Source organism: Cotesia typhae, unplaced genomic scaffold (assembly GCF_013202065.1).
Source record: "Cotesia typhae breed Kobodo isofemale line unplaced genomic scaffold, CoteBio_Ctyphae scaffold_152, whole genome shotgun sequence".
NCBI lineage: Eukaryota > Metazoa > Arthropoda > Insecta > Hymenoptera > Braconidae > Cotesia > Cotesia typhae.
Window position 1 is genome coordinate 5979113 of NW_027423776.1, and position 22771 is coordinate 6001883.

The 22771-nt window shown below is 29.9% G+C and overlaps 3 protein-coding genes across 6 annotated transcripts; 2 read left to right on the forward strand and 1 right to left on the reverse strand.

Annotated features, from left to right (window-relative positions):
* Positions 1-408: 408 nt before the first annotated feature.
* Papi (tudor and KH domain containing protein papi) lies at positions 409-8237 on the forward strand. The gene is made up of 7 exons (XM_074257116.1): positions 409-550; positions 647-910; positions 1063-1660; positions 1760-1917; positions 1990-2207; positions 6404-6587; positions 7422-8237. The coding sequence occupies exons 2-7, from the start codon at positions 815-817 to the stop codon at positions 7827-7829; spliced, it is 1662 nt and encodes a 553-aa protein (XP_074113217.1). The 5' UTR covers positions 409-550; positions 647-814; the 3' UTR covers positions 7830-8237.
* Positions 7535-22639, reverse strand: LOC141536527 (uncharacterized). Of its 4 annotated transcripts, none has more exons than XM_074257112.1 (10): positions 22428-22639; positions 20017-20229; positions 19333-19583; positions 18101-18988; positions 17117-17468; positions 15612-16017; positions 15235-15494; positions 14855-15039; positions 13915-14119; positions 7535-7672 (listed from the first exon to the last, which is right to left on the reverse strand). In XM_074257112.1, the coding sequence occupies exons 2-9, from the start codon at positions 20116-20118 to the stop codon at positions 14056-14058; spliced, it is 2508 nt and encodes an 835-aa protein (XP_074113213.1). In that variant the 5' UTR covers positions 20119-20229; positions 22428-22639; the 3' UTR covers positions 7535-7672; positions 13915-14055. The 4 variants fall into 4 exon arrangements, with proteins under 4 accessions (XP_074113213.1, XP_074113214.1, XP_074113215.1 ...); XM_074257113.1 differs by lacking the exon at positions 22428-22639 and adding an exon at positions 21191-21329; XM_074257114.1 differs by lacking the exons at positions 7535-7672; positions 22428-22639 and adding an exon at positions 11128-11262 and having other exon boundaries at positions 20017-20738.
* Positions 8249-12246, forward strand: LOC141536532 (uncharacterized). The gene is made up of 2 exons (XM_074257122.1): positions 8249-8662; positions 10848-12246. The coding sequence occupies exons 1-2, from the start codon at positions 8651-8653 to the stop codon at positions 11163-11165; spliced, it is 330 nt and encodes a 109-aa protein (XP_074113223.1). The 5' UTR covers positions 8249-8650; the 3' UTR covers positions 11166-12246.
* Positions 22640-22771: the final 132 nt, after the last annotated feature.

The window sequence follows — 22771 nt, forward strand, 5'->3', positions numbered from 1 at the left end:
ATGCAATTTTTTATAAATATCTTTTTAGTTGTCATTTAATTAATAAAAAAAATCAAAAATTTTTTGACAACTGCTAACTTCAGTGCCATACAAAGTTTTAAGAATACAGTAAATAAAAATATTTATGACATTAAAGTAAAGTTAGCCGTCACTTAAAAATTTGTTAATTTTTTTTAGTTAAAATGATTAAAAACATTAAAATTTTATCTGATTTGTTATTGGTTGAAATTAAAACGCGCGCGCAGTACAAAATGTCAACAAAAATTATATTTTAATCATATAAAATATTTTTTAAGAAATAAAAATAATAAGAATAATTAACAATATTATTTATTTATTATAAATTTTATGATTCTTAATTTTAAAATAGTAACATGAATAATTAATACCATTTTTGAATTTTAGTGCAGTCTCCATGACATGACAGCGCCAGTGTTCCCGAGATAACTTTTAAAAAACAACTATATATGTGCAATCAACTGTTAAAAGTCGTTACAATTTCTATGAAATTATTTCTCCTACGACAGTTAATCAAAAATAAAAAGTCATTGTAAGTAAATAAGAATAAATAAAAATTTATCATGTAGAAATTAACATCTAACCACTAAAATTCCTCGTAAATAATTAAAGTTTGTTTTATTTGTAGGTTATCGAGTATGCGCAATTACATCATACTGACGCATTTAAAAAACTAAATTTACTCTGTACTGGTTTCTTATTTGTTCAGAAGCATTTGCATGGGTTGACAAAGCCCTAGCTTACGTAAAATAGAGATTATTAAATTAGCAGCAGTTTACTATCACCGACAGCTAAGATGAGTTGGGCAGCAAGACATGTGTCGATACCCGCGATCATTGGTCTTTCGTTAACAGGTGTCTTTGTTGGATTGTATTATTATTTATACAAAAAAGTAAGTACTCGAAATACCTATGATGTCATGCTTAGAAATGCCGTCAACTAGTTACTCAATTACTCAATTTACATGACGTACACATTTACATTAAAATTTTATCATTTATAATTTTATTTAATAATTATATTTATTAATACTTGCAATTTAAGGAAGAAGAGTCCAAGGCTCCAATAACCGTCCGCGAGAAAAAATTCATGACCATCGAGGTAAAAGTACCCAGAGCATTAGTGCCCGCAGTAATAGGTCGCGGTGGATCAACGATAAAGGACATTGAACAGCGCACTTCCACTAAGATAAAGTTCTCTGAAGATAATGTTGATAACTCAACGAGAATCTGTTTCATAAAGGGCACTTTTGAGTGTATCAAGCTCGCCGAAGCTTTTATTATAGATATTGTCGAAAACCAGCCGGTTATAGAGACCTATGAAATGTTTGTACCCACGCGAGTGCGGTCATTGCTTCTTGCAGATCGCGGGGAAGTTATCAACACGATTCAGGCAACTTCTAACGCCAAGTTGATAATAGAAAAAGGCTTTAGCGCTGATGACAAAAAACGCATTATCATCAAGGGAACTGCCGAGCAGATTGGATCCGCTGTTTGCTATCTCGAGGAACTTGTACAAGAGTCCAAAGACACTCAAGAAAAACTGGAGGTCAGTCAGAGCTCTAGGTCTCCCAGGGGAAGAGTTTCTCCTAGAAGTACTTTTACTCAGTCGGATTCTGTCCAAGCTATTGATTCTTCACAAGGTAAGTTAATAAATAATCTATATTTCGCTTAGTCACTGCAGGTTGCTATTATTTATTTTATTTTCTTTATTTTTTTATTAATTGATAAATTTCTTGCAGACGGCGTGATGGAGGTTTACGTCAGTGCTTCTGAAAGTCCCAGTCAGTTCTGGATTCAGGTGGTAGGAAATAGTATCCTTGAGTTGGACAAACTTATTGATGAGATGACCGAGTATTACTCCAAAAAAGAAAACCAAGAGCTTCATGTACTGAAAAATGTAAGCTATTAATTTATTTATTTATTTATTTATTTATTTTTGTTGGGGCTAAGTTGAATTATTTTGCTCCAGATCTCGGTGGGACAAACAGTCGCCGCTAAATTTAGCTTCGATAACCGCTTCTACCGGGCTGAAGTTATAGCAGTCATGGACGAAGGGTTCAATATTCACTTTCTGGACTATGGAGACCATGAAATTGTTGAAGGGACGGATTTATATGAACTTAGAACAGATTTTCTGAGTTTACGGTTGCAGGCTGTTGAATGTTCTTTGGCAAATATAAGACCTCCGTGAGTATTAGTCATGTTAGTCAAGTTATTTATTATCAATTTAGCGCTTGAGTATTTTTTAATAACTTAACAAATTTAAAAAAATTAACTTTAATAATTATTATAATACAATTTACAGGAAATTAATGATTTAATTAGATTTTTATATTAAATTTAAAAAAAAAATCTTCCGGATTTTATAAAAAATATCAAGCGACGGGTCTTTTTATTAATCATAATATCTATATAATAATAATAATGAATATGAAAATTTATAATACAATATAATCTAGCGGTGAGTAATTAAATTATTCACTTCGGTCTTTTGATCTCCTGCTTGTCTGGCAGATTTGTCAATACTCGCTGGCACGTCGCTATGAGAAGCTCTGACATTTGCGTGCCCTGGAATTTCGTCTTGACCCTTGCTACAGATAAACTTGGTGTCCGCATCTCTGAGATGCCTGGTCAACCTCGCTGGTTCCTATCAATGGAACTGGGAATTACCAATTAATGCTTCAATATTTAACCAGTAATTGCAGATCAGTTACCTGTTTATCGGAGTCGTACTCGGTCATTTGTATTTTTACTACCAGCTTGATCGCTCCATTCTTCAAATGTCTCTCCACGACTGATAGCTCTCGATATCCCAGAGAAACAATGTCCGCTGTTGACTTTAGCTCGATAATTGTTCTACCAATGTTGAAGTACTCCCATTGATTTACTTCAGCATTGTAAATTCCAAATTGAAAGCGAATTTTTGCTTGCTCTGAAGAGTTTATTTTACAGTTTAACATATTTAAACACAAAACAACTGGATTTTTTAATCTCTTTCCTGGAAAAATTATTTATTATCAGTATCGCTTATCTATATTATTAAAAGAATAAGCAAAATTTTGTGGTCAGTGTATTTATAAGATAAAATGGGTTTTCGTAGTTAAATTTGGTATCGTTGGAAAAGTCTTGACCTGGAGTTGTAGCTTTTCAAGGTTTCAAATCATTCTCACTGATAGTCAATTTATTATGATAAGTATTTAGGCTGTATTTGAAAATGATCTATCTCTAGATACATAATTAAGAAATGACCTTGTATCTTGTGAACTATTGACATTTTTAAAGATATAAGCTCATTCCGATGTTACACTCATCGAGACCTTTCATTTGAGTACCCACATCAATTTTTCATATATTTATATATATTATATATATGTATATATGAAAAATATATCAAAATGCATGTGGGTACTCAAATGAAAGCTCTTGATGAGTGTAACATCGGGGTGAGCTTAAATCTTTAAAAAAGTCAATAGTTAAAAAAGTACAGTGCAATTTAACAAAGCTAAATTTTATTTATTTACAGTTTACAAGTCACGGCAGTCACATAGTAACATTGAATTTAATTTTTGTAATATTTTTAAGATGGAGCAGACGTTATATAATTTAAAAAAAATTTTTGAATTAAGAAGATAATTTACCTTCTGGTCCTTTCCAGAATCTGATGGACAGATTCCATGAACTGTGAATTCCATTAACATTGAGGTCAAAAGCTGGACTGTCGATAGAAGTATTCTTCTCGATTATTTTCTTGTAATTTTTTATGGTCCACGGATATTGGAAAATAATATCCGAAATAGCCGGGACGAGTAATTCCATTCTTAACTTTCACTCTCAATACGTTCTATCTCTACTTACTGAGTGTATCTCTACAATAGAGGCAGTATCATCATAGGCTGTTCAATGAATATGATTAAATTACTGTACGTCCGTGTAATTCACTGCAGCTTGCCTTGAATGCAAAAAAGTGAATGTAAAGTACACTTGACCTTAATTTATTTCAGTTTATAGATACTCGACATTTTTTAATAATTATTTGACAAAATAATCCAGAAGTATTAATTTCTAATATAAATAATTATACCTCACTGAGAGCCGAATTTAAATCAATCTCGTGAGTAATGAGAAGTGAGTTATCATTAAAAATTCACGAATGATATAATATGGTTTTTTTATTATCGATTGGGATATTGACCCCCGAAATCTTAGAGGAAGTTTAATCTCAATCTGTTAAGAATTCAGATTTATCGTTTAAATGAGACGTTATTTTTGTTTTAATTGTTGTGAGAGAGAGAAGAAAGATTTTGTAATTATCTTCAAGATATTGTTGACGTAATTGATAAAAAAAATTGGTGAGATTTGTAGATAATAATCTGCGGAAATTAAAAAATTTTTTAATCATTCAATGAATAAGAAAATTAAATTAAAAATTATTGTTTAAAAATTCAATAAATAAAAAATTAAATCAAAGAATTTTCTTTTTAAAAGAAAATTAAATATGCAAGTAATTCTCATAAAACTAAAGAATAGAACAATTTTATGTAAATTTTCGCAGTATAACTGTGACAGTAATAATAATTTAAAATATTCTATTATATTCAGAAAAATAGAATAAAAGAGTCTAAGTAATTTAAATGAAAATTATTTCGGTCATGCGTGCGCTCTCGTACGTTATAGATAGGGTCAGGCAATTGTTTGGCATCACAGGAAGTGCAATTGTACTTTCATCAGATCGTTAGTGAAACAAGTAATTAAACTGCTTTCCGTATCTATCGTTAGTCTGAATCTACAGTATACTTTTTAAAACTAAAAGTTTAACTAAAACTACCTATCATTTATCAAAAACTTGGATATTTTTCACTAAAGTAACAATAACAATTTTATAAATTATTTACAATAAAATTTAACATAAATTCAATCCAATAAAATAAAAAAAATGTTTTTTAAAAAAATTTTTTTTTTGGTTATTATTTACAAGTTGGGTCAAACCCATAAGTAGGTAAAAAATTAACATTTTCAATTTTTTTTTTATTCTGCTTGTTTTTACGGCGGATTTATGATAAAAAATGTCATGAAAGAAAAAAAATAAAGATTTCAAAAGTTGAAAAAATTTTTGGCTTTCATGTTTGTGGATAAAATTCTTATTTTATCTTTTTTTAATATACATTTTTTTTAAAAGTACATAAAAAAAAAAAATTAAAAAAATAATTGAATATTACAATTTTTTTGAAAATTTGTTAAAATTGTGATAATCAACTTTTTTTTTTTAATTGTTCATTTTTTTATGTATATTTAAAAAAAAATATATAAATCAATAAAATTAAATAGAAATTTTTTACGTTCAAAAAAATGAAAATTAAAATGATTGACCCCACTTGTAAATATTTACTTTTCTTTTTAACAACCAATTATTTGATTTGATTTTAATGATGACAATTAAGTTATCGGAGAATTTAAGTGAAAGTATGTAAATTTCAAATAAACTCCCACATAAATTTATAAATATTTGAATGGACGTTGATAGAGATATTGATTAACATTTCACGACTTAATTGGAGTAGGTTGTTTGCAGTATAATTATCGAATGCACACGAATATTCCGATGATGATGATTTACGAGTACGATTCCAATCATTAATATACAGAGAGCAAGTAGTGTAATTAATTGAGAAATAATGACTTTATTCAATCCGCTACTAATATTCGTGAATACATATATTACATTTACAGAGTATCAGCATTGGTATGTGCTTCTATTCCTCAACGGAAACTATTTTAAGATTGAATCCCTAAGTCTCTAATCGATTATCGTTGATAATATAAAACTCATGTATTTCCCGAGTGTAAAAGCTCGGTAAGATCTTGAGACTTGAGGACAAAATATAATACAGGACCTTGACTTACCTAGTATAAGTTCTTTCAATCAATATATTTTAATCTATATCCTATTTACTGTTTTATTTTTATTCTTCCAGTCAATTCTAAAAAATAATTTATTTAAAAGATAATTAATTTTTTATATTCTGCAGGAGTACTGCAGTAAATATTTAAGTACCAGCAGTAGTTACATCCAGCAATTTAAAGATAAAACTAAAAACTCATACAAAAGACAATAACTTTTTTTCTTAAAAAATTTTTCTACAGCAATTATTTTTCATTTAAAAGACTTTATGATACTGAGGATAAATCTCAAGAGAAACTATGTCAGACAAAGTCAATTTTAAAAATTTAAATGGAAATGGAAGAACCTTGACTGCTTATCCATGACTAAAATACACTCAATTAAATAACATGTTATTGTACTTAATGTTTAATTGAGATAAATAAAACTAAACTTACTCACTTTTATTTTTTTACTTATTATTATTATTATTAATTATTTTCAGAAATGGATATGAGTGGAGTGACCAAGCTTGTGATAGGTTCAGTGATTTATCTTGGGTCGCTCAGTGGAAAGTTCTTATTACTAAAGTTCGTGGCTTCAAGGAGCGAGTCATTAGTCAAGGGACTAGTCGAAGAGAAGGCTCACCTATTCCATGTGTTGACCTGTATGATAAAAATGATAAGAAGGTAATATAAATCATCACAGATATTCTCGACGATAACTTTTTTAATTTAATATTTGGAGACACGGGTAAATATTATTAACAATAATTAATTTCGCTTTTTGGTAATTACTTATAAGCCATAGAATTTTTTTTTTTAATCAAATTGATCAATTGTTTGTTTTTATATTTAAAAAAAAAAAAAAAAAAAAAAAAAAACATCTAAAAAACATCAAAAAAAGATAAAATAGAAATTTTATCCAAAAACATAGAAGCCAATATTTTTTTCAATTTTTAAAGGCTCAAAAATTTGTCAAAATCTTCATTTTTCCTTTCAAGACATTTTTCATCATAAATGCACCGTAAGAAAAAGCAGAATAAAAAAAATTTTTTTAAGGGGATAATAAAGACTGAGATAATAAAGTAATTTGAGGAGAATTTTCAAATTTAATCATTGGAAAAAAAAATAACAAAATGATAAATAAATAGGTAGTATTTGCGTGTAAAATTGTCTCATCTTAAGACTCATCACATATTCAAGTAAATAAACTCTACTATAAAGAAATTACTAATAAACATACAACCAATATAGTCTTTGAGATTAATTTAATTTTTTTATTATTCTCTATTTTAGTTTAGATTACTTATAAGTTATAAGACAGAATTATTAAAATGCAGTTTAGTTAGGGTAGAAAATTAATTATCAATAAAAATTAAATTTACAATCAATATATTCAATTGAGATATGTTGTCACTGGTCTAGACTGAATTACCGAAATCAGACTGTACTACATGTTCTCAATATAAATATTTACTCAGAAGATTGCAAATGATAATTTAATATTTAATATTTACACAGGATATTGATATTGGCAAACAATTGGTGATGGAAAATTTAGCGGTTCTCGATGACGGCTCTTGGTCGACTGCCAGCTCAACCGCGTCATTGTTGAAGCAGCAAGATGTTTCGAGTCCCTCTCGGGACAGCACGCTACCAGTGACCACGAAATCCAGTTCACCGCAACGCGAAATCACTCCAGAAGTAATCGACTTGACCACCCCACGCAAGCGAGTCATCGAAGAAGTCGATTTGGTGACTCCGCAAACCAACTGGAAGAAAAAATCAACTTTTGACAAGAAAAAACAGGGCACCAAACAGGAAAATGAAACTGATAAAAAACTTCCTGTTGATACACAATCGCATAAATATTTGCCAGGTGGTGAAGAGAGTTACGACGAATATTCTGATAAACTTGAAATGTTTTGATTAACACTTGTTGAGAATCTCAAGATATTTATTTATTTATTTTTTTTTTTTTATTTAATTGTTATTTAGTAAGAAGTTTTTTCGCTGGTCGAAAGTTTTCTCTGCGTAAAAAGAAATATTTAATTTTTTCACGGAAGTTTAAGTATACAGGAGATTATTGTCGCTATTATTAGTTATTAGTTATTATTATTATGAAAAAAAATTATTCTCCGTGCCTTACTATCTCATTATCCAGAGGTATAAATATTAAATTATATTTTTATACATTAAAAAAAAAACTTTACAATGTTTATAAGTCATTAAGATTGTTTATAGTGTTATCAACTAATTGTCAACTTACCATTCATTTATTTAATTCATTAATTACTAATTTTTTGCTTTAATTATTAACTAAAAAATTTAATGATTTTTTTTTATTTGCCTATACGTAAGATTCATAAATAAAATAAAAAAAAAAGTGTGATAAATAATTAGATAAAAAATAACGAATAAAAGTAATTATTATAACAAACAAAATATTGAAATTTGTCGCAACAATACTTTTAAAAGTAAAATAAAAACGTGATCGGAAGTCAACAGTATCTGTTTTTTTTTTGCGGCTGCGGTCGTGTCTAGTTGTCGATTATGAGATAGCGGAACGAAGCGATACAAGAAACCCGGGTTTTATAGAAAAATTCGTGAAAGCTGTGGTGATGTCTCTATAAAATCCGGGTTTGCTTAATTTCTTCGTCATTGATTGTCAGTAATCGAGCATTACCAGTTGGTACTTGTCAGTGAAGTAAAACGGCTAGAACAATAACATCGACAACAACACCGGCGCCATGAATTATCTGGTAAATAACATAAAACAAGTAATAAAATTTATCGAGATTGTATAGACCGTGTAGCTCATTGTTTTAAGTTATAAGGAAATTGAATTAGTGGTTGAGAACAATTTGTCCCTTATTGTAGTCTACTGCGGTTTCCTGTATAACGCACCACTCTATTTTATGTATGCGTATGTAGTTTATAATAGTAATAGTAAACACGCTCTATATTGTCTAGAGAGCAACATCTATCACACACACGTGACGGCATTAATTTATCAGGGCAGCTTTAATTACTTGTCGTCTCCTAGTATCAATTATTAAATAAACTAGCGTGTTATAGGTCAATTAAAACACGTCTCCCATACTCTCTTTTAACGATAACATATGTTGCCATTAATTTTTATAATTACTCATAATAATTACACTTTAAAGTTGCTGGAGAGAATTATAGAAAATTTTAACAAATTTAAAATTTAAAGATTTGATGTAAAAAAATTTTTTGTAATATTTTATGTGCAGATAAAAAAATTAATTTAATTTAAAAAAAAAAAAAACTAAAATTCTTGATCTAAGAAATTATTTTTGATTGAAATAAATTTTATTTGATTTAAAAATTTTTCTCTTAAATCAAATAAATTTTTTTATCAGCATGTAAGATACAATTATCAAGATTTATTTTCTACATTTGATATTAATAATGTTAAAAAGTATTATTAATTTCGAAAGAACATTAAAGGCGCCGTCTCTCTGTCTCGACACGACACGACAATGTTTTTTAAACTTTTCGATCCAATATACTAAGACCAGAATTGGGTCACTGTACATAGCAGAGTAACACTTTGTATTTACTGAGAAGTAGTATTTGCCCTTTTGCGTATAGTACACTACACTAACATTAGTCAATATAGCGTATGATGTTTTATATTCCACCCTCGAGTCGTGCCATATTATATTTACATTCAGCGTCAGTTGGTTTATGTTCCTCGACAATAAAACCAATTCACCGCTGTCCATTGTTCGCAATAAATATATAATGGCCATACGTACCCATTACATTTACAAACACTCTAGAATTTCCGTATGCGCTTAGAATTTTTTACAATACCAATACCAATACAAAACAGCTCTATGCGATTGCATTTGTGGGACAATACCTTGACCTTAGTAGTTAAATAGAATTTATTTTGCTGTTTACTAACTATTAAGTTGTAAATAAATTTAAAGGGGCCAAATAATACCCATAATTTGTATTTTAAAATTTTATCACTCATTTTTAATGTCATACTTATTTTGATTTATTGATTACATAAAAATATTGGCATTGGTATTGAAAAATATAAAAAAAAAATTAAAATATTTATATTTCTTCTGTATATGCTAATTACTTCTCACAAGTCTTCATGACTTGACGTCAATATTTTTATTTAATATTGATGTCTATTTTTTTTGTTATATGATACTGAAATTAGCAGACACTTGACAATTTTTTTATTTGTTTTGGAAAATAAACTAAGCCGAGAAAATTGTTCTAAAAAATTCCATTTATAATTTTTTAGAGCGTTTAAAGATGGAATTTTTTAAATAAATTTTTTTTCTGATTATTAGTTTACAATAATAATATATGAGTGTATCAATTATAATTTGACTCAGTATATTTAATATTTTAATAAAAAAATTTATCTGTTAAAAATCACTTAACATTTTTATTACTTCTTTTTTAAAAGTATTGTAGATTCTATTAAAAAAATTTTAATCGTTATAATTTATGTCTTAAATAATTTTAAAAAATTATCACATGTCTCAATTTTAACATAATATTTTTTTTTTAATTTCTCGCTGTAGAATTTTTTTCATAAAAATTTTTTTATAATAAAGTTGTTATAAAAATCCAAAAAATTGATGGATGTCTGTTAATTTCACTATCATTATTGTAAAAATTATTTTTCTTACCAATACATATAACGTAGAAAAAAATATAATACTAAATTTAGGCGACGTTTTTAATTTTTTGATTTTTTTTAATAATGAAATTATAACAAAAAAATTTTTTTGAAAAATGCACTTATAGTTTTTCAAATTTTTTACAAATGAAATTTTAAAAAATTTTTTTGTGATAATTTTTTCAATAAAAAAATTTCTAAAAATCTTTAGATGTCGGCTAACTTAATTTTCATAAAAAAAATGTATTTACTTGATGAACTCTGTTTAGAATTTCTTGATAGTAGTGTGCAGTGTTTCCATAACCACCGCGGCAACAAGATATCTCGCGATACCAATCGACGGAATGGACATAATTGAAGTTAATCCGCTGCAACAGCAGCTCCACCCACAGCAGATTCAGCAAAGACCACCGAGACAAACAGAAGCTTATATACCGCAAATTTTGTCACACGGTCAGCAATTACAGCAAGAACGCCAGCAACCGCGAATTGAGAGATCACCCATACTCGATTACGTAGACTTTGGCGCTCAAACTGGGAATAATGGGGCTTATAACTGGTTCGTTGACTATCCTGCTCATCGTTAATTTTCTCTACAACAACAACAGCAGCAGCAACAACAATTATTAATTACTGATTGATAATTATCAATTGCTATCATTACCATATCGCCAATCTGTTGATCTGTAAATAAAATAAGTTGATTATTGAATTACAATTTTTAATAGATTTACAGTAATAGTTATGTAGTTGTTTTATTTTAAATTACATCACTCCAATTCCTCATATATAATAAATAGTTGTTATAATTTTTTACTTTTCAGTAAAGCTTTGATTTTTTGAAATTACTATTTTATTTCTTCTTTCATTTATTCATCATACACATAATAATATTTTGGGTAGTTCAAATAATTATTCTGCAGTGCTAAAGATTTTTTATAATACTTAAAAAGACCGCTTTAAATATTGACTGTGCAAACAAACGGAAAATACTTTGTTTGTTTACATTATGCATGTATTTAAATATTTTTTTTTCTTTTTATAATAAAAATCGATAAATTCTGCCGAGTAGGAATTAGAGAGCATGTCCAGTCACGCTTAACTTTCACGTTTCGAGATTGAAATCGACGTAAAGAAAATACAATAAAAATACTTCTTACATTATACTTATACATTTCTTCTTCCTTATTTTAAAACTCAATAGTCTTTTTTTTTTTTTTTTTTTTTTTTTAAGCCAAGTCGAGTTCAAGCTCGAATGTATTTTAATATTACGCAATCAATATTTCTGTTAACAATATGGTACATCGAAACACTTAACATAATAATTATAGCAATTTAACATCAATTAACATTTTTTGTTACTTTGTTTCCTATTAATATATTTGCTCTCGCTCTTCTGGTCGTTGATAAGCTCAATTACCCTCATATATGTTATTTATCCGTTTACATAATATTATTTTATCGCATTATAATTTTTAAATTCGACCATCCAAGCTCTGGCACTATAATTATATTTATATATTTTTTTTTCTTCTATTTTTATTTTTAAATATTCTTCTACAATAAATTGATTTATTTTTCTCCAGAACACTTTAATTTTTTGATAAGTATGATCTTTTTTTTTTTTTTTTTTTTTTTTTTTTAATAAATAAAAATAATTACAACAAACGAGATCAGATTTTCTTTTATTTTTTTTTTTTTTTTTTTGTAAAAATATATTAATTATTATCAATAATTTTAAAATGAAGTAGTTACTTTAGGAAATTTGCACCATAGCAAAATACTTGTTTTTTAAGCCTATTCTTAGATAGCGCCTCAGTAATTAAAAAATTTTAGATCTATTATAATTTAAATAATAAAAAAATTTTAATTATTAAAATTTTGCTTTATAAAAAAATTAATTAAAATATTTTAAAAATAAATTTTTTGGTTCCAAAAAAAGGCACAATCTAAGAATGTCCTTAAATTCTTAATCTCAAAATAATTTTATAAAAATTAATTACAAAAAAAAAAGAATTACTTAATCTTTGCAAGTCAATGACTTATTAAATACTGCAGACTGAAATATGCTTTTACAATACACATATATATTATTAATATAAACTAACTTAGTTATCATCTTAGTTATGAAATACAATTAATTAACAAGTTAATTAATTTATTAATTGATGTATAAAGCGCGATCACAATAAAATAAAACAAAATAATAATTGTTAAATTTATATAAACAAAAATGGTAGTGCGTTGAACGCATGTTGTACTGCAATGGCATAAACTATAATTAATTGGCATGCTCAAATGTGATGCTAATTATAGTTAATAATAATAACAATAAATTATAAAACAGGTACGATGTTCTTACGATAATCGTTCCAAGGAGTCGAAGTTAACGATCTAACAATTTTGTTGAAAAAAATATAAAAAATTTGTCACGTTATTACAATTTAAATTAAACTTGTCGACTTTAGTTAATAAAAAAAAAAAATAATTATAATCATAATTATACTTATAATGATAATAAAGTTAACACCAATCTTGACACCAGGTACCCTCGTTGGCAATTTGTCATAAATACTTAACTTATTTTATTTATTTTCAGTGCAGAGTATTTTTATAACTCTAACAGAGAATTTACTCTACACAATAAAGATCAATAGACTTATTGAACCGATCATCAATTGTGATGGATAATATATACATACAGACAGTATTATGCTCACAAAGTGTTAATCCAAAGAACAGACAATGTTAGATTCTTCTTTTACTTTTTCTTCTTCTTATTCTTATTATTATAATTTTTTTTAAATTTTTTTACTTGAGTACATAAATACATATAGCTTCAGCCTCTGTAATAGCTTATTACACAAAATTTACGTTAAGTATCCATCATTGAATAAATTTATACACAACCCGATATGATTAATAAAAAGCTCATGACAATATCAATATTATTTATATACGTTAGATATTTAATAATAGTATTAATATATAATTTAATTAATAAATTTTTATTTAAATAAAATTTCCGTGCCATTGCCGATGCACAAATGATTTTCTTACGCATTTAAAAATACTTTTGATTATTATCGATAAGGGTTTTTATTATAATTTCCTTCCAGTCGCCGGCTTAAGGTTAAATAAAATGTCAATGTCGTAGTCGTGGTAGTCATGGTCGTCATTGTTGTCATTATTAAACTCTCGTATCCCTATTTAATTCTCTGTACTCAACTTGCATGTCCCGACGAATTATCTCAAGTTATTCTTAAACTTAACTCAATATTAATGTTTTTATGTAGCACAGAATGTATGCATGTTGGTTTGTTTGTATTTACTCACTGTAAATATTAATAGAATCAGTAGAGTACTATTCCTTGAGATTATCGACCAATTCAACTTCTCTTACATGGTGTACTGGGACAGCAAAATTCGGGGCGTTGTAAATATCGTGGTACCGGTTGAACCGGTCATTGACTCGGGTCAGGTGGTGCACCACGCTAACACCACTTTTTTAAATGGTACGAAGATAGCACGTTCTGATTCACTGTAACAATTTTTTAAACAAACATTTGTAACGTTCCCGTTAAATTTATAATATTTTATTAAATTTTTAATTTAAAAATTTTAACTGCCTAAACATCGTAAGAGCTGGACTCCGATGACTTCTCTATCTATTTGTTAAAGTTTTCTTAAAATATATTTCATTAATCGGAATTGATATTCTTTAAATTTATTTAAATCTTACAATGATAAAATCCTTAAAAGTTAAAAGAGAGCTTAGCAACAGGCCCACCTGAGGTCTATTGACACCCTAATGAGACCAACCTGGAATTAAAAATATTAAAATCATGTCCTGGAAAATCCAGAACGTTACACACATTTAATTAAAAGTTATTAATTATTATATTTGTAATGGTGGGTTATAATTTCCCCAGTGTAAATATTTGATATTTTCCAGTTCCACCGTCAACCTAAGTCAAAACAAGCACGTCTTCTCACAGCAAGGCCACCAAAGAGCACGAACGAGTTATCTTGCAGTAAAATAGCCGCTGTCACGAAGCTAAGTCAGTAGTTGAAGAGTTTAAAAGCATACAACTATTGTTAAATTAGATACAATACACATGTGTATTGCTGTTGTATAAATAAATATGTTTATATGGTAGCAATATAATAAATTAAACTCACAATGGTAATTAACAGTTTCACAACTACAAATATTATTTTTAATTAAATTAAATATTGAAGAAGAAATAAATTAGTTGAAGAAATAAAATCTCACCAGTCGAAGAATCTTCGTCCGTGAAACGTGCCATCTGAGGAGCCGCTTTCAGTTGGCAATTCGACACCCACATGAATCTCTTCTCTGCCGGGAACTGAACCAACGTATCGTACTTTGCCTTGAAGTACGCGGCCTTCGGGTGATATTACTTTTACAAGGTGATCTAACTTGAGATCTCGTGGAACCTTAACAGATTGTTAATAATTGTTTGAATATCCTTCAACGGGAATTTGATTATAATTTAATCTCGTGAATAAATTTAGTTACTATACCAACATCATCATTATTAACAACAACAACAACAACAACAACAACAACAACAACAACAACAACAACAACAACAACAACAACAACAACACTAATTGAAATAAGAAAGTTACTTTTGGTAAATAAGGTCGAGCATCTTGGGGTGGATTCCATTCACTAAATAAATCAGGCTCTGAGTGTCTTCGTGCTCTTCTTCGTCTAGCAGACTGTCGGCTCCAATAATCAGCACTGGATATTGTTAGCATGGAGTCGATGCTACGTCTCAAGTAGTCCTCGGCTTCATCAATCAGCGATTCTGTTGAATCACCACTATTCTCACTGACAATTAAATCAGATCGTAAGTTTGGCAAGCTTCCGCGTATCATCGGACACTCTGAAATAAATACAAAAAAAAAAAAAAAAAAAAAAAAAAAAAAATTGTTATTAAAAATTTTTACAATTTATTATTTATTAAAAAAAAAAAAAAATAAATAAATACATAAATAAATACCTTGGAAGGTTACTTTGGATCTAGTTCTCTTGGGAGGATTCTTAATAATTCTATTGGACACTGAAGGCGGATGGACGTGAGTTGGCGACGAGGGCATCGAAGACCAAGTTGGACGAGGTGTCGACGTCGCAGTTGGCACTTTCCAAGTGTCAAAGGAAGCGGCATTAACCCGCCAGGAATGTCTTCGAGGTGGTCCTCCTACAACTTCAAGCCCCGGCGAGGGTATTGAGGTCAAGGAGCCGCGATATCTTGAGGAGTAGAGATCTGTTGATAATCGACAGTCACAAGGGCTTGATAATCCGGCCCCGAGATTACACCGGGGCCAATAACTTGCTGGTGACCCCAGTGATTCACGTCTGTTGACCTCCGGGGTGCGTATTCCACATCCACGTGAATTGAAGCAATTCTAAGATAAATTCAATTGTAGTTCATTAATTAATTTACGGTTGAGAAAATTTAGATTGACGTTTTACCGATAATTACATCTATACAATAATTGTTTTACTTATTCAGATAAATTTTCATTTTAGAGTTACAATTAATTGTTTAAAAAATTAAATTAATCCCCCATCATTGACACTGTAAGAGTGGTCATGAATATTTGAATTTTTTTATCGTGTTTCAAATCAATGTTGTCAAATTTTTTTTTTGTATTCCCATTATTGACATCCGCTATGCTAAAATTAATTTTAACTCGATAAAGTATAAATAAATGATTATTTAGACTATAAATAATTTAAAATAATTTTAAACAATGCAATTACATAAAAAAAACATTTAGAAGTATGGATTTGAAAATAATTCCTTTCTTAACGATATTGTTAAGAAATTACAAACGTATAAGCAGTTTTAGTACATTTGAAAAAATGAAATTTTTTTACGATAAATAGTTTATATTTTTAATTTTAAAAATATGTAAAATTGCCATGAAATATCAAAAATTATCAACAGATTTTAATAATTAAATAATAAAATTAAATAGAGTATCAATAATGGGAGCTTTTACCTTATTTAAATATTTAAAAAAATATAATAGTTACATAAAAACTTGATTTCGGAATAAAAAAAAAAAAATATTTTCCATTATGTCATAAACAAGGATGTTACAAAGTAGTAGCAAATATAAAACGTAAATGGGTTAAATGAGGACATTTATTTTTCTCCATGGTTATTATTGTTATTATTATTATTATTATTATTATCGGCATCAGTAGTAACGAGATATGTGTAAAATACACGGTGAGTGCATGTTATTACGGCTAATAGAAGATAGAACACACCTATTGTAAATTGTAAAGACATTGCTGAGAAAAAAATGAATGTGGTAATTAGTCATCGGCAAGTAGAGTGCATGTCAGCGTTTAAGAGACCATGGAAGCGAATCAAAATAAAGTGAGTCACGTTTCCTTGGCTCTCGCTTTTATTCCCGCACAAGTGTGTGTTAGTAATAAAAAGCGGTAATAATGTAAGTAAAACGGTAGCGATTGTTTGCAAACAATATTCACCTGAGAATGTGGATCGTGACAGAGATGATCAGCACTGCGAGATAATTCAGGCACCATGCTAGTGAAACTTATGTCGGAGAGCATAACTCTTCTGGCCTCACGTGTCTTGTCTGAAAGCCGAAGTCTGCCGGCTACACCCGTCGGAAGAGCAAATTTGCTCGGCAGAGTCGTAAACGTATGGGCAACTTTATGAGCCAGATAACTTTCTGATCGCCATTGGGCAGGAAGCGCTGAAATGTCTGTTTGTGCACCGGATTCACGTCTTGCGCCACAACTCCGGTCCATTACCGGGCGTAATGGTGTCGAGCTCTTTCTACGACCTGCTGCTAGAGCTTCACGATGGATTATGGGCCTGAATAAAATTATACATAAAAAAATAATAAGTATATACTTGTAAGTTATAACTTGGAATAAAAAATAATAAAGTGCTCCGGAATAAGAGATACTTTTCCCGAGTAAATCTACGTTTTTTATAATATTTCTTCTCAGTATATAAAATTGAAAAAATAAAAATAGTTTAAATTTAAATTTAAATTTCAATTACAATATTATGTAATTATAAATACAGATAAATCGATTAATAAAAATGGTGGCCAATCTATATTATTCAATTGAGCTTATTATCTCAAAGCAATCAGGTTTTACGGTGAGTTGGCTCTAATACTCCAGTACAGTTGCATTTAATCAATACTAGACATAGTGGAGTAGAGAAAACGTTTCGTTTCCAGTATATACTATTACTATTATAGATATACATATATACAGAATATAGAATCCAAACGCCGAGAAACAGATGCCTATTACATAATACTGCTTTAAATTCGATATGATACTTTCCATGTGAAATTTGAATATTATATTTGCACATATCTATACACCTATTCATTTGAATACGTTTATCTATTAAAAAAAAAATTACAATATAATATAAAATGATAAATAAATACTTTAAAAAAAAAAAAAAAAATAAAAAAAAAATCTCACCTGTATGCGGTCGGTGGAGCAGCAAGAGTATTTCTCCTCGCCGCATGTTTCGCCGCGTGTTCTGGTTCTTCGACAACGCCACACTTGCTGATGTCAGTTTCCACAAGAACCGAACACTGTGACCACATTTTGTTTAACCGCGTGTTTGAACTTTCGTCAAAGCGATCGACACTTTCTTCACGGTCGATTGACGAGCTCTGAGAAGACACCGGTTCGTCGACGGAACTGCCGACAGTCTTGTCGCCACTGCAGACTCCGGCCTCGTCCGCGGACTTGTACTTCACCAACATTGGTTGTTCGCCAGTGTTATTATTGTTGGTGGTAGAGTCGTTGTTGTTGTTATTATTATTAGAATTGTTACCGTGCCAATGATCAGTATCAGTGATAGAAACCAAGTCTTCTTGGAGTCCAACGTCGCGACAGGATTCCTCGGTGGTGAAAATCAACTCGATATCGTCCAATTCCTCAGACTCGTTTTCCGACTCCTGTTTTACTTCTGGCGTGAACAGCTGAAGATTTTCGCTAATAACGGAATTGTCTCCGTCAGAAACGCTGCGAAGACTCATGTCCTTAGGATCTTTATCTGGAACGTCGAGGAGGTCCGCTGGCTCGTAAATTTCTTTAGGCGTTGCGGGAGCATCCAAAACGTCAACAGATTCTTTTTCTGTATTTTCATTTACCTCCGGAGTTATTTCTTCCAGAGTTTTAGGCGACTCAGTTATTACTACTACAGAAGTATTTTCAACATTTGTTTCATCTTTATTTTCTTCTGTGATTGACGGCTGTTCAAGATTTATTTGGCTCTCCGCCTGGTCCAAGTCCTTTGGCGTATTCTCTGGTTCAGTGTCCATGACAGTACTCACTACTGGTTGCGATGTTTCTGACAAACTGAACGAATGGATAAAACTCGGTTATATAGAAGCAAACGCAATAAAGTTATTTATAGAAACACTACGCGGCAAACTGTTATTTTAATTGTTATTTAACGTTTTAATCTCCGGTTCTCTGGCGATCCAGCCTTCATTCTTAATTTTAATAATATTAAATAATTTTACATCGTATGTTTCATTTTGAATTTACAATTAGATTTTTTTAAGTATCTAAAATAAAAAATTTTTTAAAATAAAATTCTGCCGAGAAAATGAATATAAAATTCATAAAATAATTCACATTAAAAAAAAAAAAATATATATATATATATATAAATACAATATGAAAAATGAATAACTCACTCTTCAATAATTAAAACTGGTGACAACTGAAGCTTAGACCTCGCGGCCGCTTCCGCAGAACTAATCGACACATCCTTAATAGCTTCGGTTTTAACTCCGTCGAGAATTCTGCGACGCAGCACGTGGTTCTCGAGCGACAGACGTTCAACTGTCTCAACGTAGCTCTCTCCACGAAAGTCGCCAACAATCTCTCGGAGTCGACGCAATTCCTCCCGCGATGAGTCCAGTGCAGATCGCAGGGAGATAATTGTCTATATTCATTCCATAAAATATAAAATTATTAATAAATCTAAAATAAAATTTATAATAAAAACATCAATCATCAAATTGGTATTAACATTTACATTAAAATTAATTATTTTAGCTACCGTTACCATTTAAGATTATAACTAATTATCATCCAAGTCAACAGATAGGGCAATTATTCCTATCGTAACTTTACATAATATACAACGTAAAAATACAACAAAGTAAAGACTCATTGCGTTTGAATTTAAGTGGGAGTATACATTAGTGCGCAAATAAATGCTTAGTTGGATTGATGATAATGATGATGATAATAGTAATAATAATAATAATAATATAATAGTGGGAACGGTACTATATTTAAACATATATACATATATATATACTACGAGTTGTCGTTAAATATATAATGGATTGATGTTTGGTCACAGAACACACCTGGTGCAGGGCTCTTACGACATCAAGTCCGGGGATGCCCGGTGGTAAAGTGAGTTGGTGGTGGAGCCCCTGATGAGCCAGCCGGCTACCTTCAGCTTCCATGCCTCCCCGCCCAAAGTTTCTAACACATTTTTCCAAAAATTGATCATGCCGGATTCTTATTAGATCACTAACTTATGCTATCACTCCTCACACCCCATCACGCTTGTCACTCTAAAAATAATCCAAAAAATGAGACATAAATTAATAAAATGAAAAATGGTATGCTATTAAAATATTAAAAAAAAAAAAAAAAAAAAATAGAAAAAAAAACCAGTGATATGAGTTATGATAAAAATACGTCATGCGCAACACAGATGCACGCACAAAGTAACGAGAGTGCTTAACATTCATACATCAGAGCTAGCACACCAATGTAACACAACGTCATCACGAGACATTGATTTCTACTCAAAGCTTTGGCTCCGCATCCACTACACGCCCAAAGAGCTTGCATACCAGTAAATGCGCTAACAGGTGTCACATTCTCATCCTATTCACCGGCATGATTAATTGCCGATTATCCAGGACGATATACTCTGCTTATAATTAACGACTATGACAAATAATAATAACAATAATCAATTCATTATTATATATTACATCACACCGCTAAACGCGATATTATATCAATAGAATTAAGTCTATGATAATAGCTTCTAATATCTAAATTAGTTCGCTTCTATTTGAAGACTAGACACCGAGCTTATCTGTAAAAAAAATTAACACACGTTAGTTTAACGTCAATACTATTGCTAGTGCTGTACTACTGATTATAATAAGTAAGTCTTTCACAATACTTGTATCGACAAAGCCTGTCAATGAACTCACGTAATTCAATTGTATTGAATAACGTTGGACCTCGAGTCATGCCCTTAATGAACATCTATCAGCGCTAAATAAAATCTCAATAGTAAACACCGATGATAAAAAATATATATAATTATTATTATACCCCGGTGTAGTACTATACCAAGTGAAATAAAAAAAGCGGGAAAAGACCACGGGCAAGCTCTTCTAATTATAGGCCGCGGGCTTTAGGAGAGCGAATCGATCCCGACGGCGAGTCATGCGAGAGGGACCCCTCGTTATTTTTCCTTTCTCTTTCTCCCTTTTATTTATCTTGCTCGCTCACTCTCTTTATTCTTCGTTACGTAGTATCATTATTATCGTTATTATTCTCGGTGATCAGTCCGGTCCATACCACTCCTAAGACCCGTGGGGCTCGCTTTACTATTGCTATCCGTATCCAGTTTCTCATGATTCACGATCGGATCTATGTACCATTACTGAGTACCTATGTACTGCACATGATAATATAATACTGTAAATATAAATACAAATACAATTGTAAATAAAAATATAAATAAAAAATATAAATAAAAGGAACTGACTTATTCATACAACTAATACTAGGAAACGGTGATGCGCTTTGTTAGAAAGTGACGCTGCTGCTGCACTGATGTTTGATGTTGATGTTGATGAACTTACACTTACATGCATTTTACTCGGTACTAGGTACTGGAATACTACACTAAAACTAAAGAGTATACTCTCCAGAGCATCGGGTCTTTATCTACCTCTTTGGTCTATGTACTCTATTATACACATATAGATTTAGATTTTGTAAGTAAGTATGAGCGGTGAAAACTGTGCAGTGTGGTAATATTAACTCTCAAATCACTCGGGCATGATGTTTTTTAAAAACAAAAACATAACGTAACAAATGAATTACATTTAATCCATATTGCATGTGAAGAATATAAAAAAAATGCAAATTTTTTTTCTTTATCTGAAATTAAAAAAAAAAATAAATGTTAAATATTTGAAAAATAATTAATTAAATATGACACTGAAGTTGACAGATATTAAAAATTTTTTTATAATTTTATAGCAATTTAATTATTATAAAAAAAATATTATTAAAAAGTTGCAGATGTAAAAATTAATAAAAATTACAAGTGAAAATTTTTAGAAGCATTTTTTTATTGTAATTAATTTGTTAAAAAAAGTTTTTAAATTGACAGCTGACCGCTAACTTCAGTGTTATAATTAAATAATAAATTAAAAAAAAAAAAAAACTTCCTGTGTGGTTTAATTACGACACCCTTCACGACTAATTCGGATATTACTTAACTGATCAATATGGAGCTTGAGCTTGTGAAAGGTAAACAAGGAAAAGCGTCTACAGGGCCAGTGTATGCATGGACATTAGACATTACATTAATTTAACAGCAGAGTGCACGATTAAAGGCCAAGCCCTTTGATCAGCGCCTTTTTATAAAAAAACCTCAACCTCTAGACTAGTCGATTCAACCGGGAAGTGGGAGCAGGAATAATGTGACATAAAAAGTTTTATTTCTATTACTCACTTTTTAAAAACTAAAACATTAAAACATATAAACACTTTTTTAATATAGTTTAATTACACATTGAGTCAGTAATGATAACTGTTTTTGTTTTTGTAGCATTCAGCTGGTATCAGTTTTATTTAAAACAGGAATCGGTCACACACGGGATCAAAAATTTATCGCGGTTTTCACTCGAATGTCAACAACGCGCCGCTCGAGAGCTGTCATCCTTTTTGACGCAGACGAGTACGCAGAAAAATATAATTACGACTGATAGAACAGGCTGCCAACTGATTTCACTAGATAGTTCTTTATTTTTTTACTAGCTAGGGATTTTCTGAGACAGCTGATTGTTGGTAAAACAG

Excerpts from the sequence above, each read along its gene's own strand:
- Papi (XM_074257116.1), top strand. The coding sequence starts at position 815 with ATGAGTTGGGCAGCAAGACATGTGTCGATACCCGCGATCATTGGTCTT. Across the intron at positions 1,661-1,759 it reads AGCTATTGATTCTTCACAAG|ACGGCGTGATGGAGGTTTAC; the intron begins GTAAGTTAATAA and ends AATTTCTTGCAG. Across the intron at positions 1,918-1,989 it reads AGCTTCATGTACTGAAAAAT|ATCTCGGTGGGACAAACAGT; the intron begins GTAAGCTATTAA and ends ATTTTGCTCCAG.
- LOC141536527 (XM_074257112.1), bottom strand. The coding sequence starts at position 20,118 with ATGGAAGCTGAAGGTAGCCGGCTGGCTCATCAGGGGCTCCACCACCAA. Across the intron at positions 16,018-17,116 it reads GTCACGATCCACATTCTCAG|AATTGCTTCAATTCACGTGG; the intron begins GTGAATATTGTT and ends AATTTATCTTAG. Across the intron at positions 15,040-15,234 it reads CTCGACCTTATTTACCAAAA|GTTCCACGAGATCTCAAGTT; the intron begins GTAACTTTCTTA and ends CAATCTGTTAAG.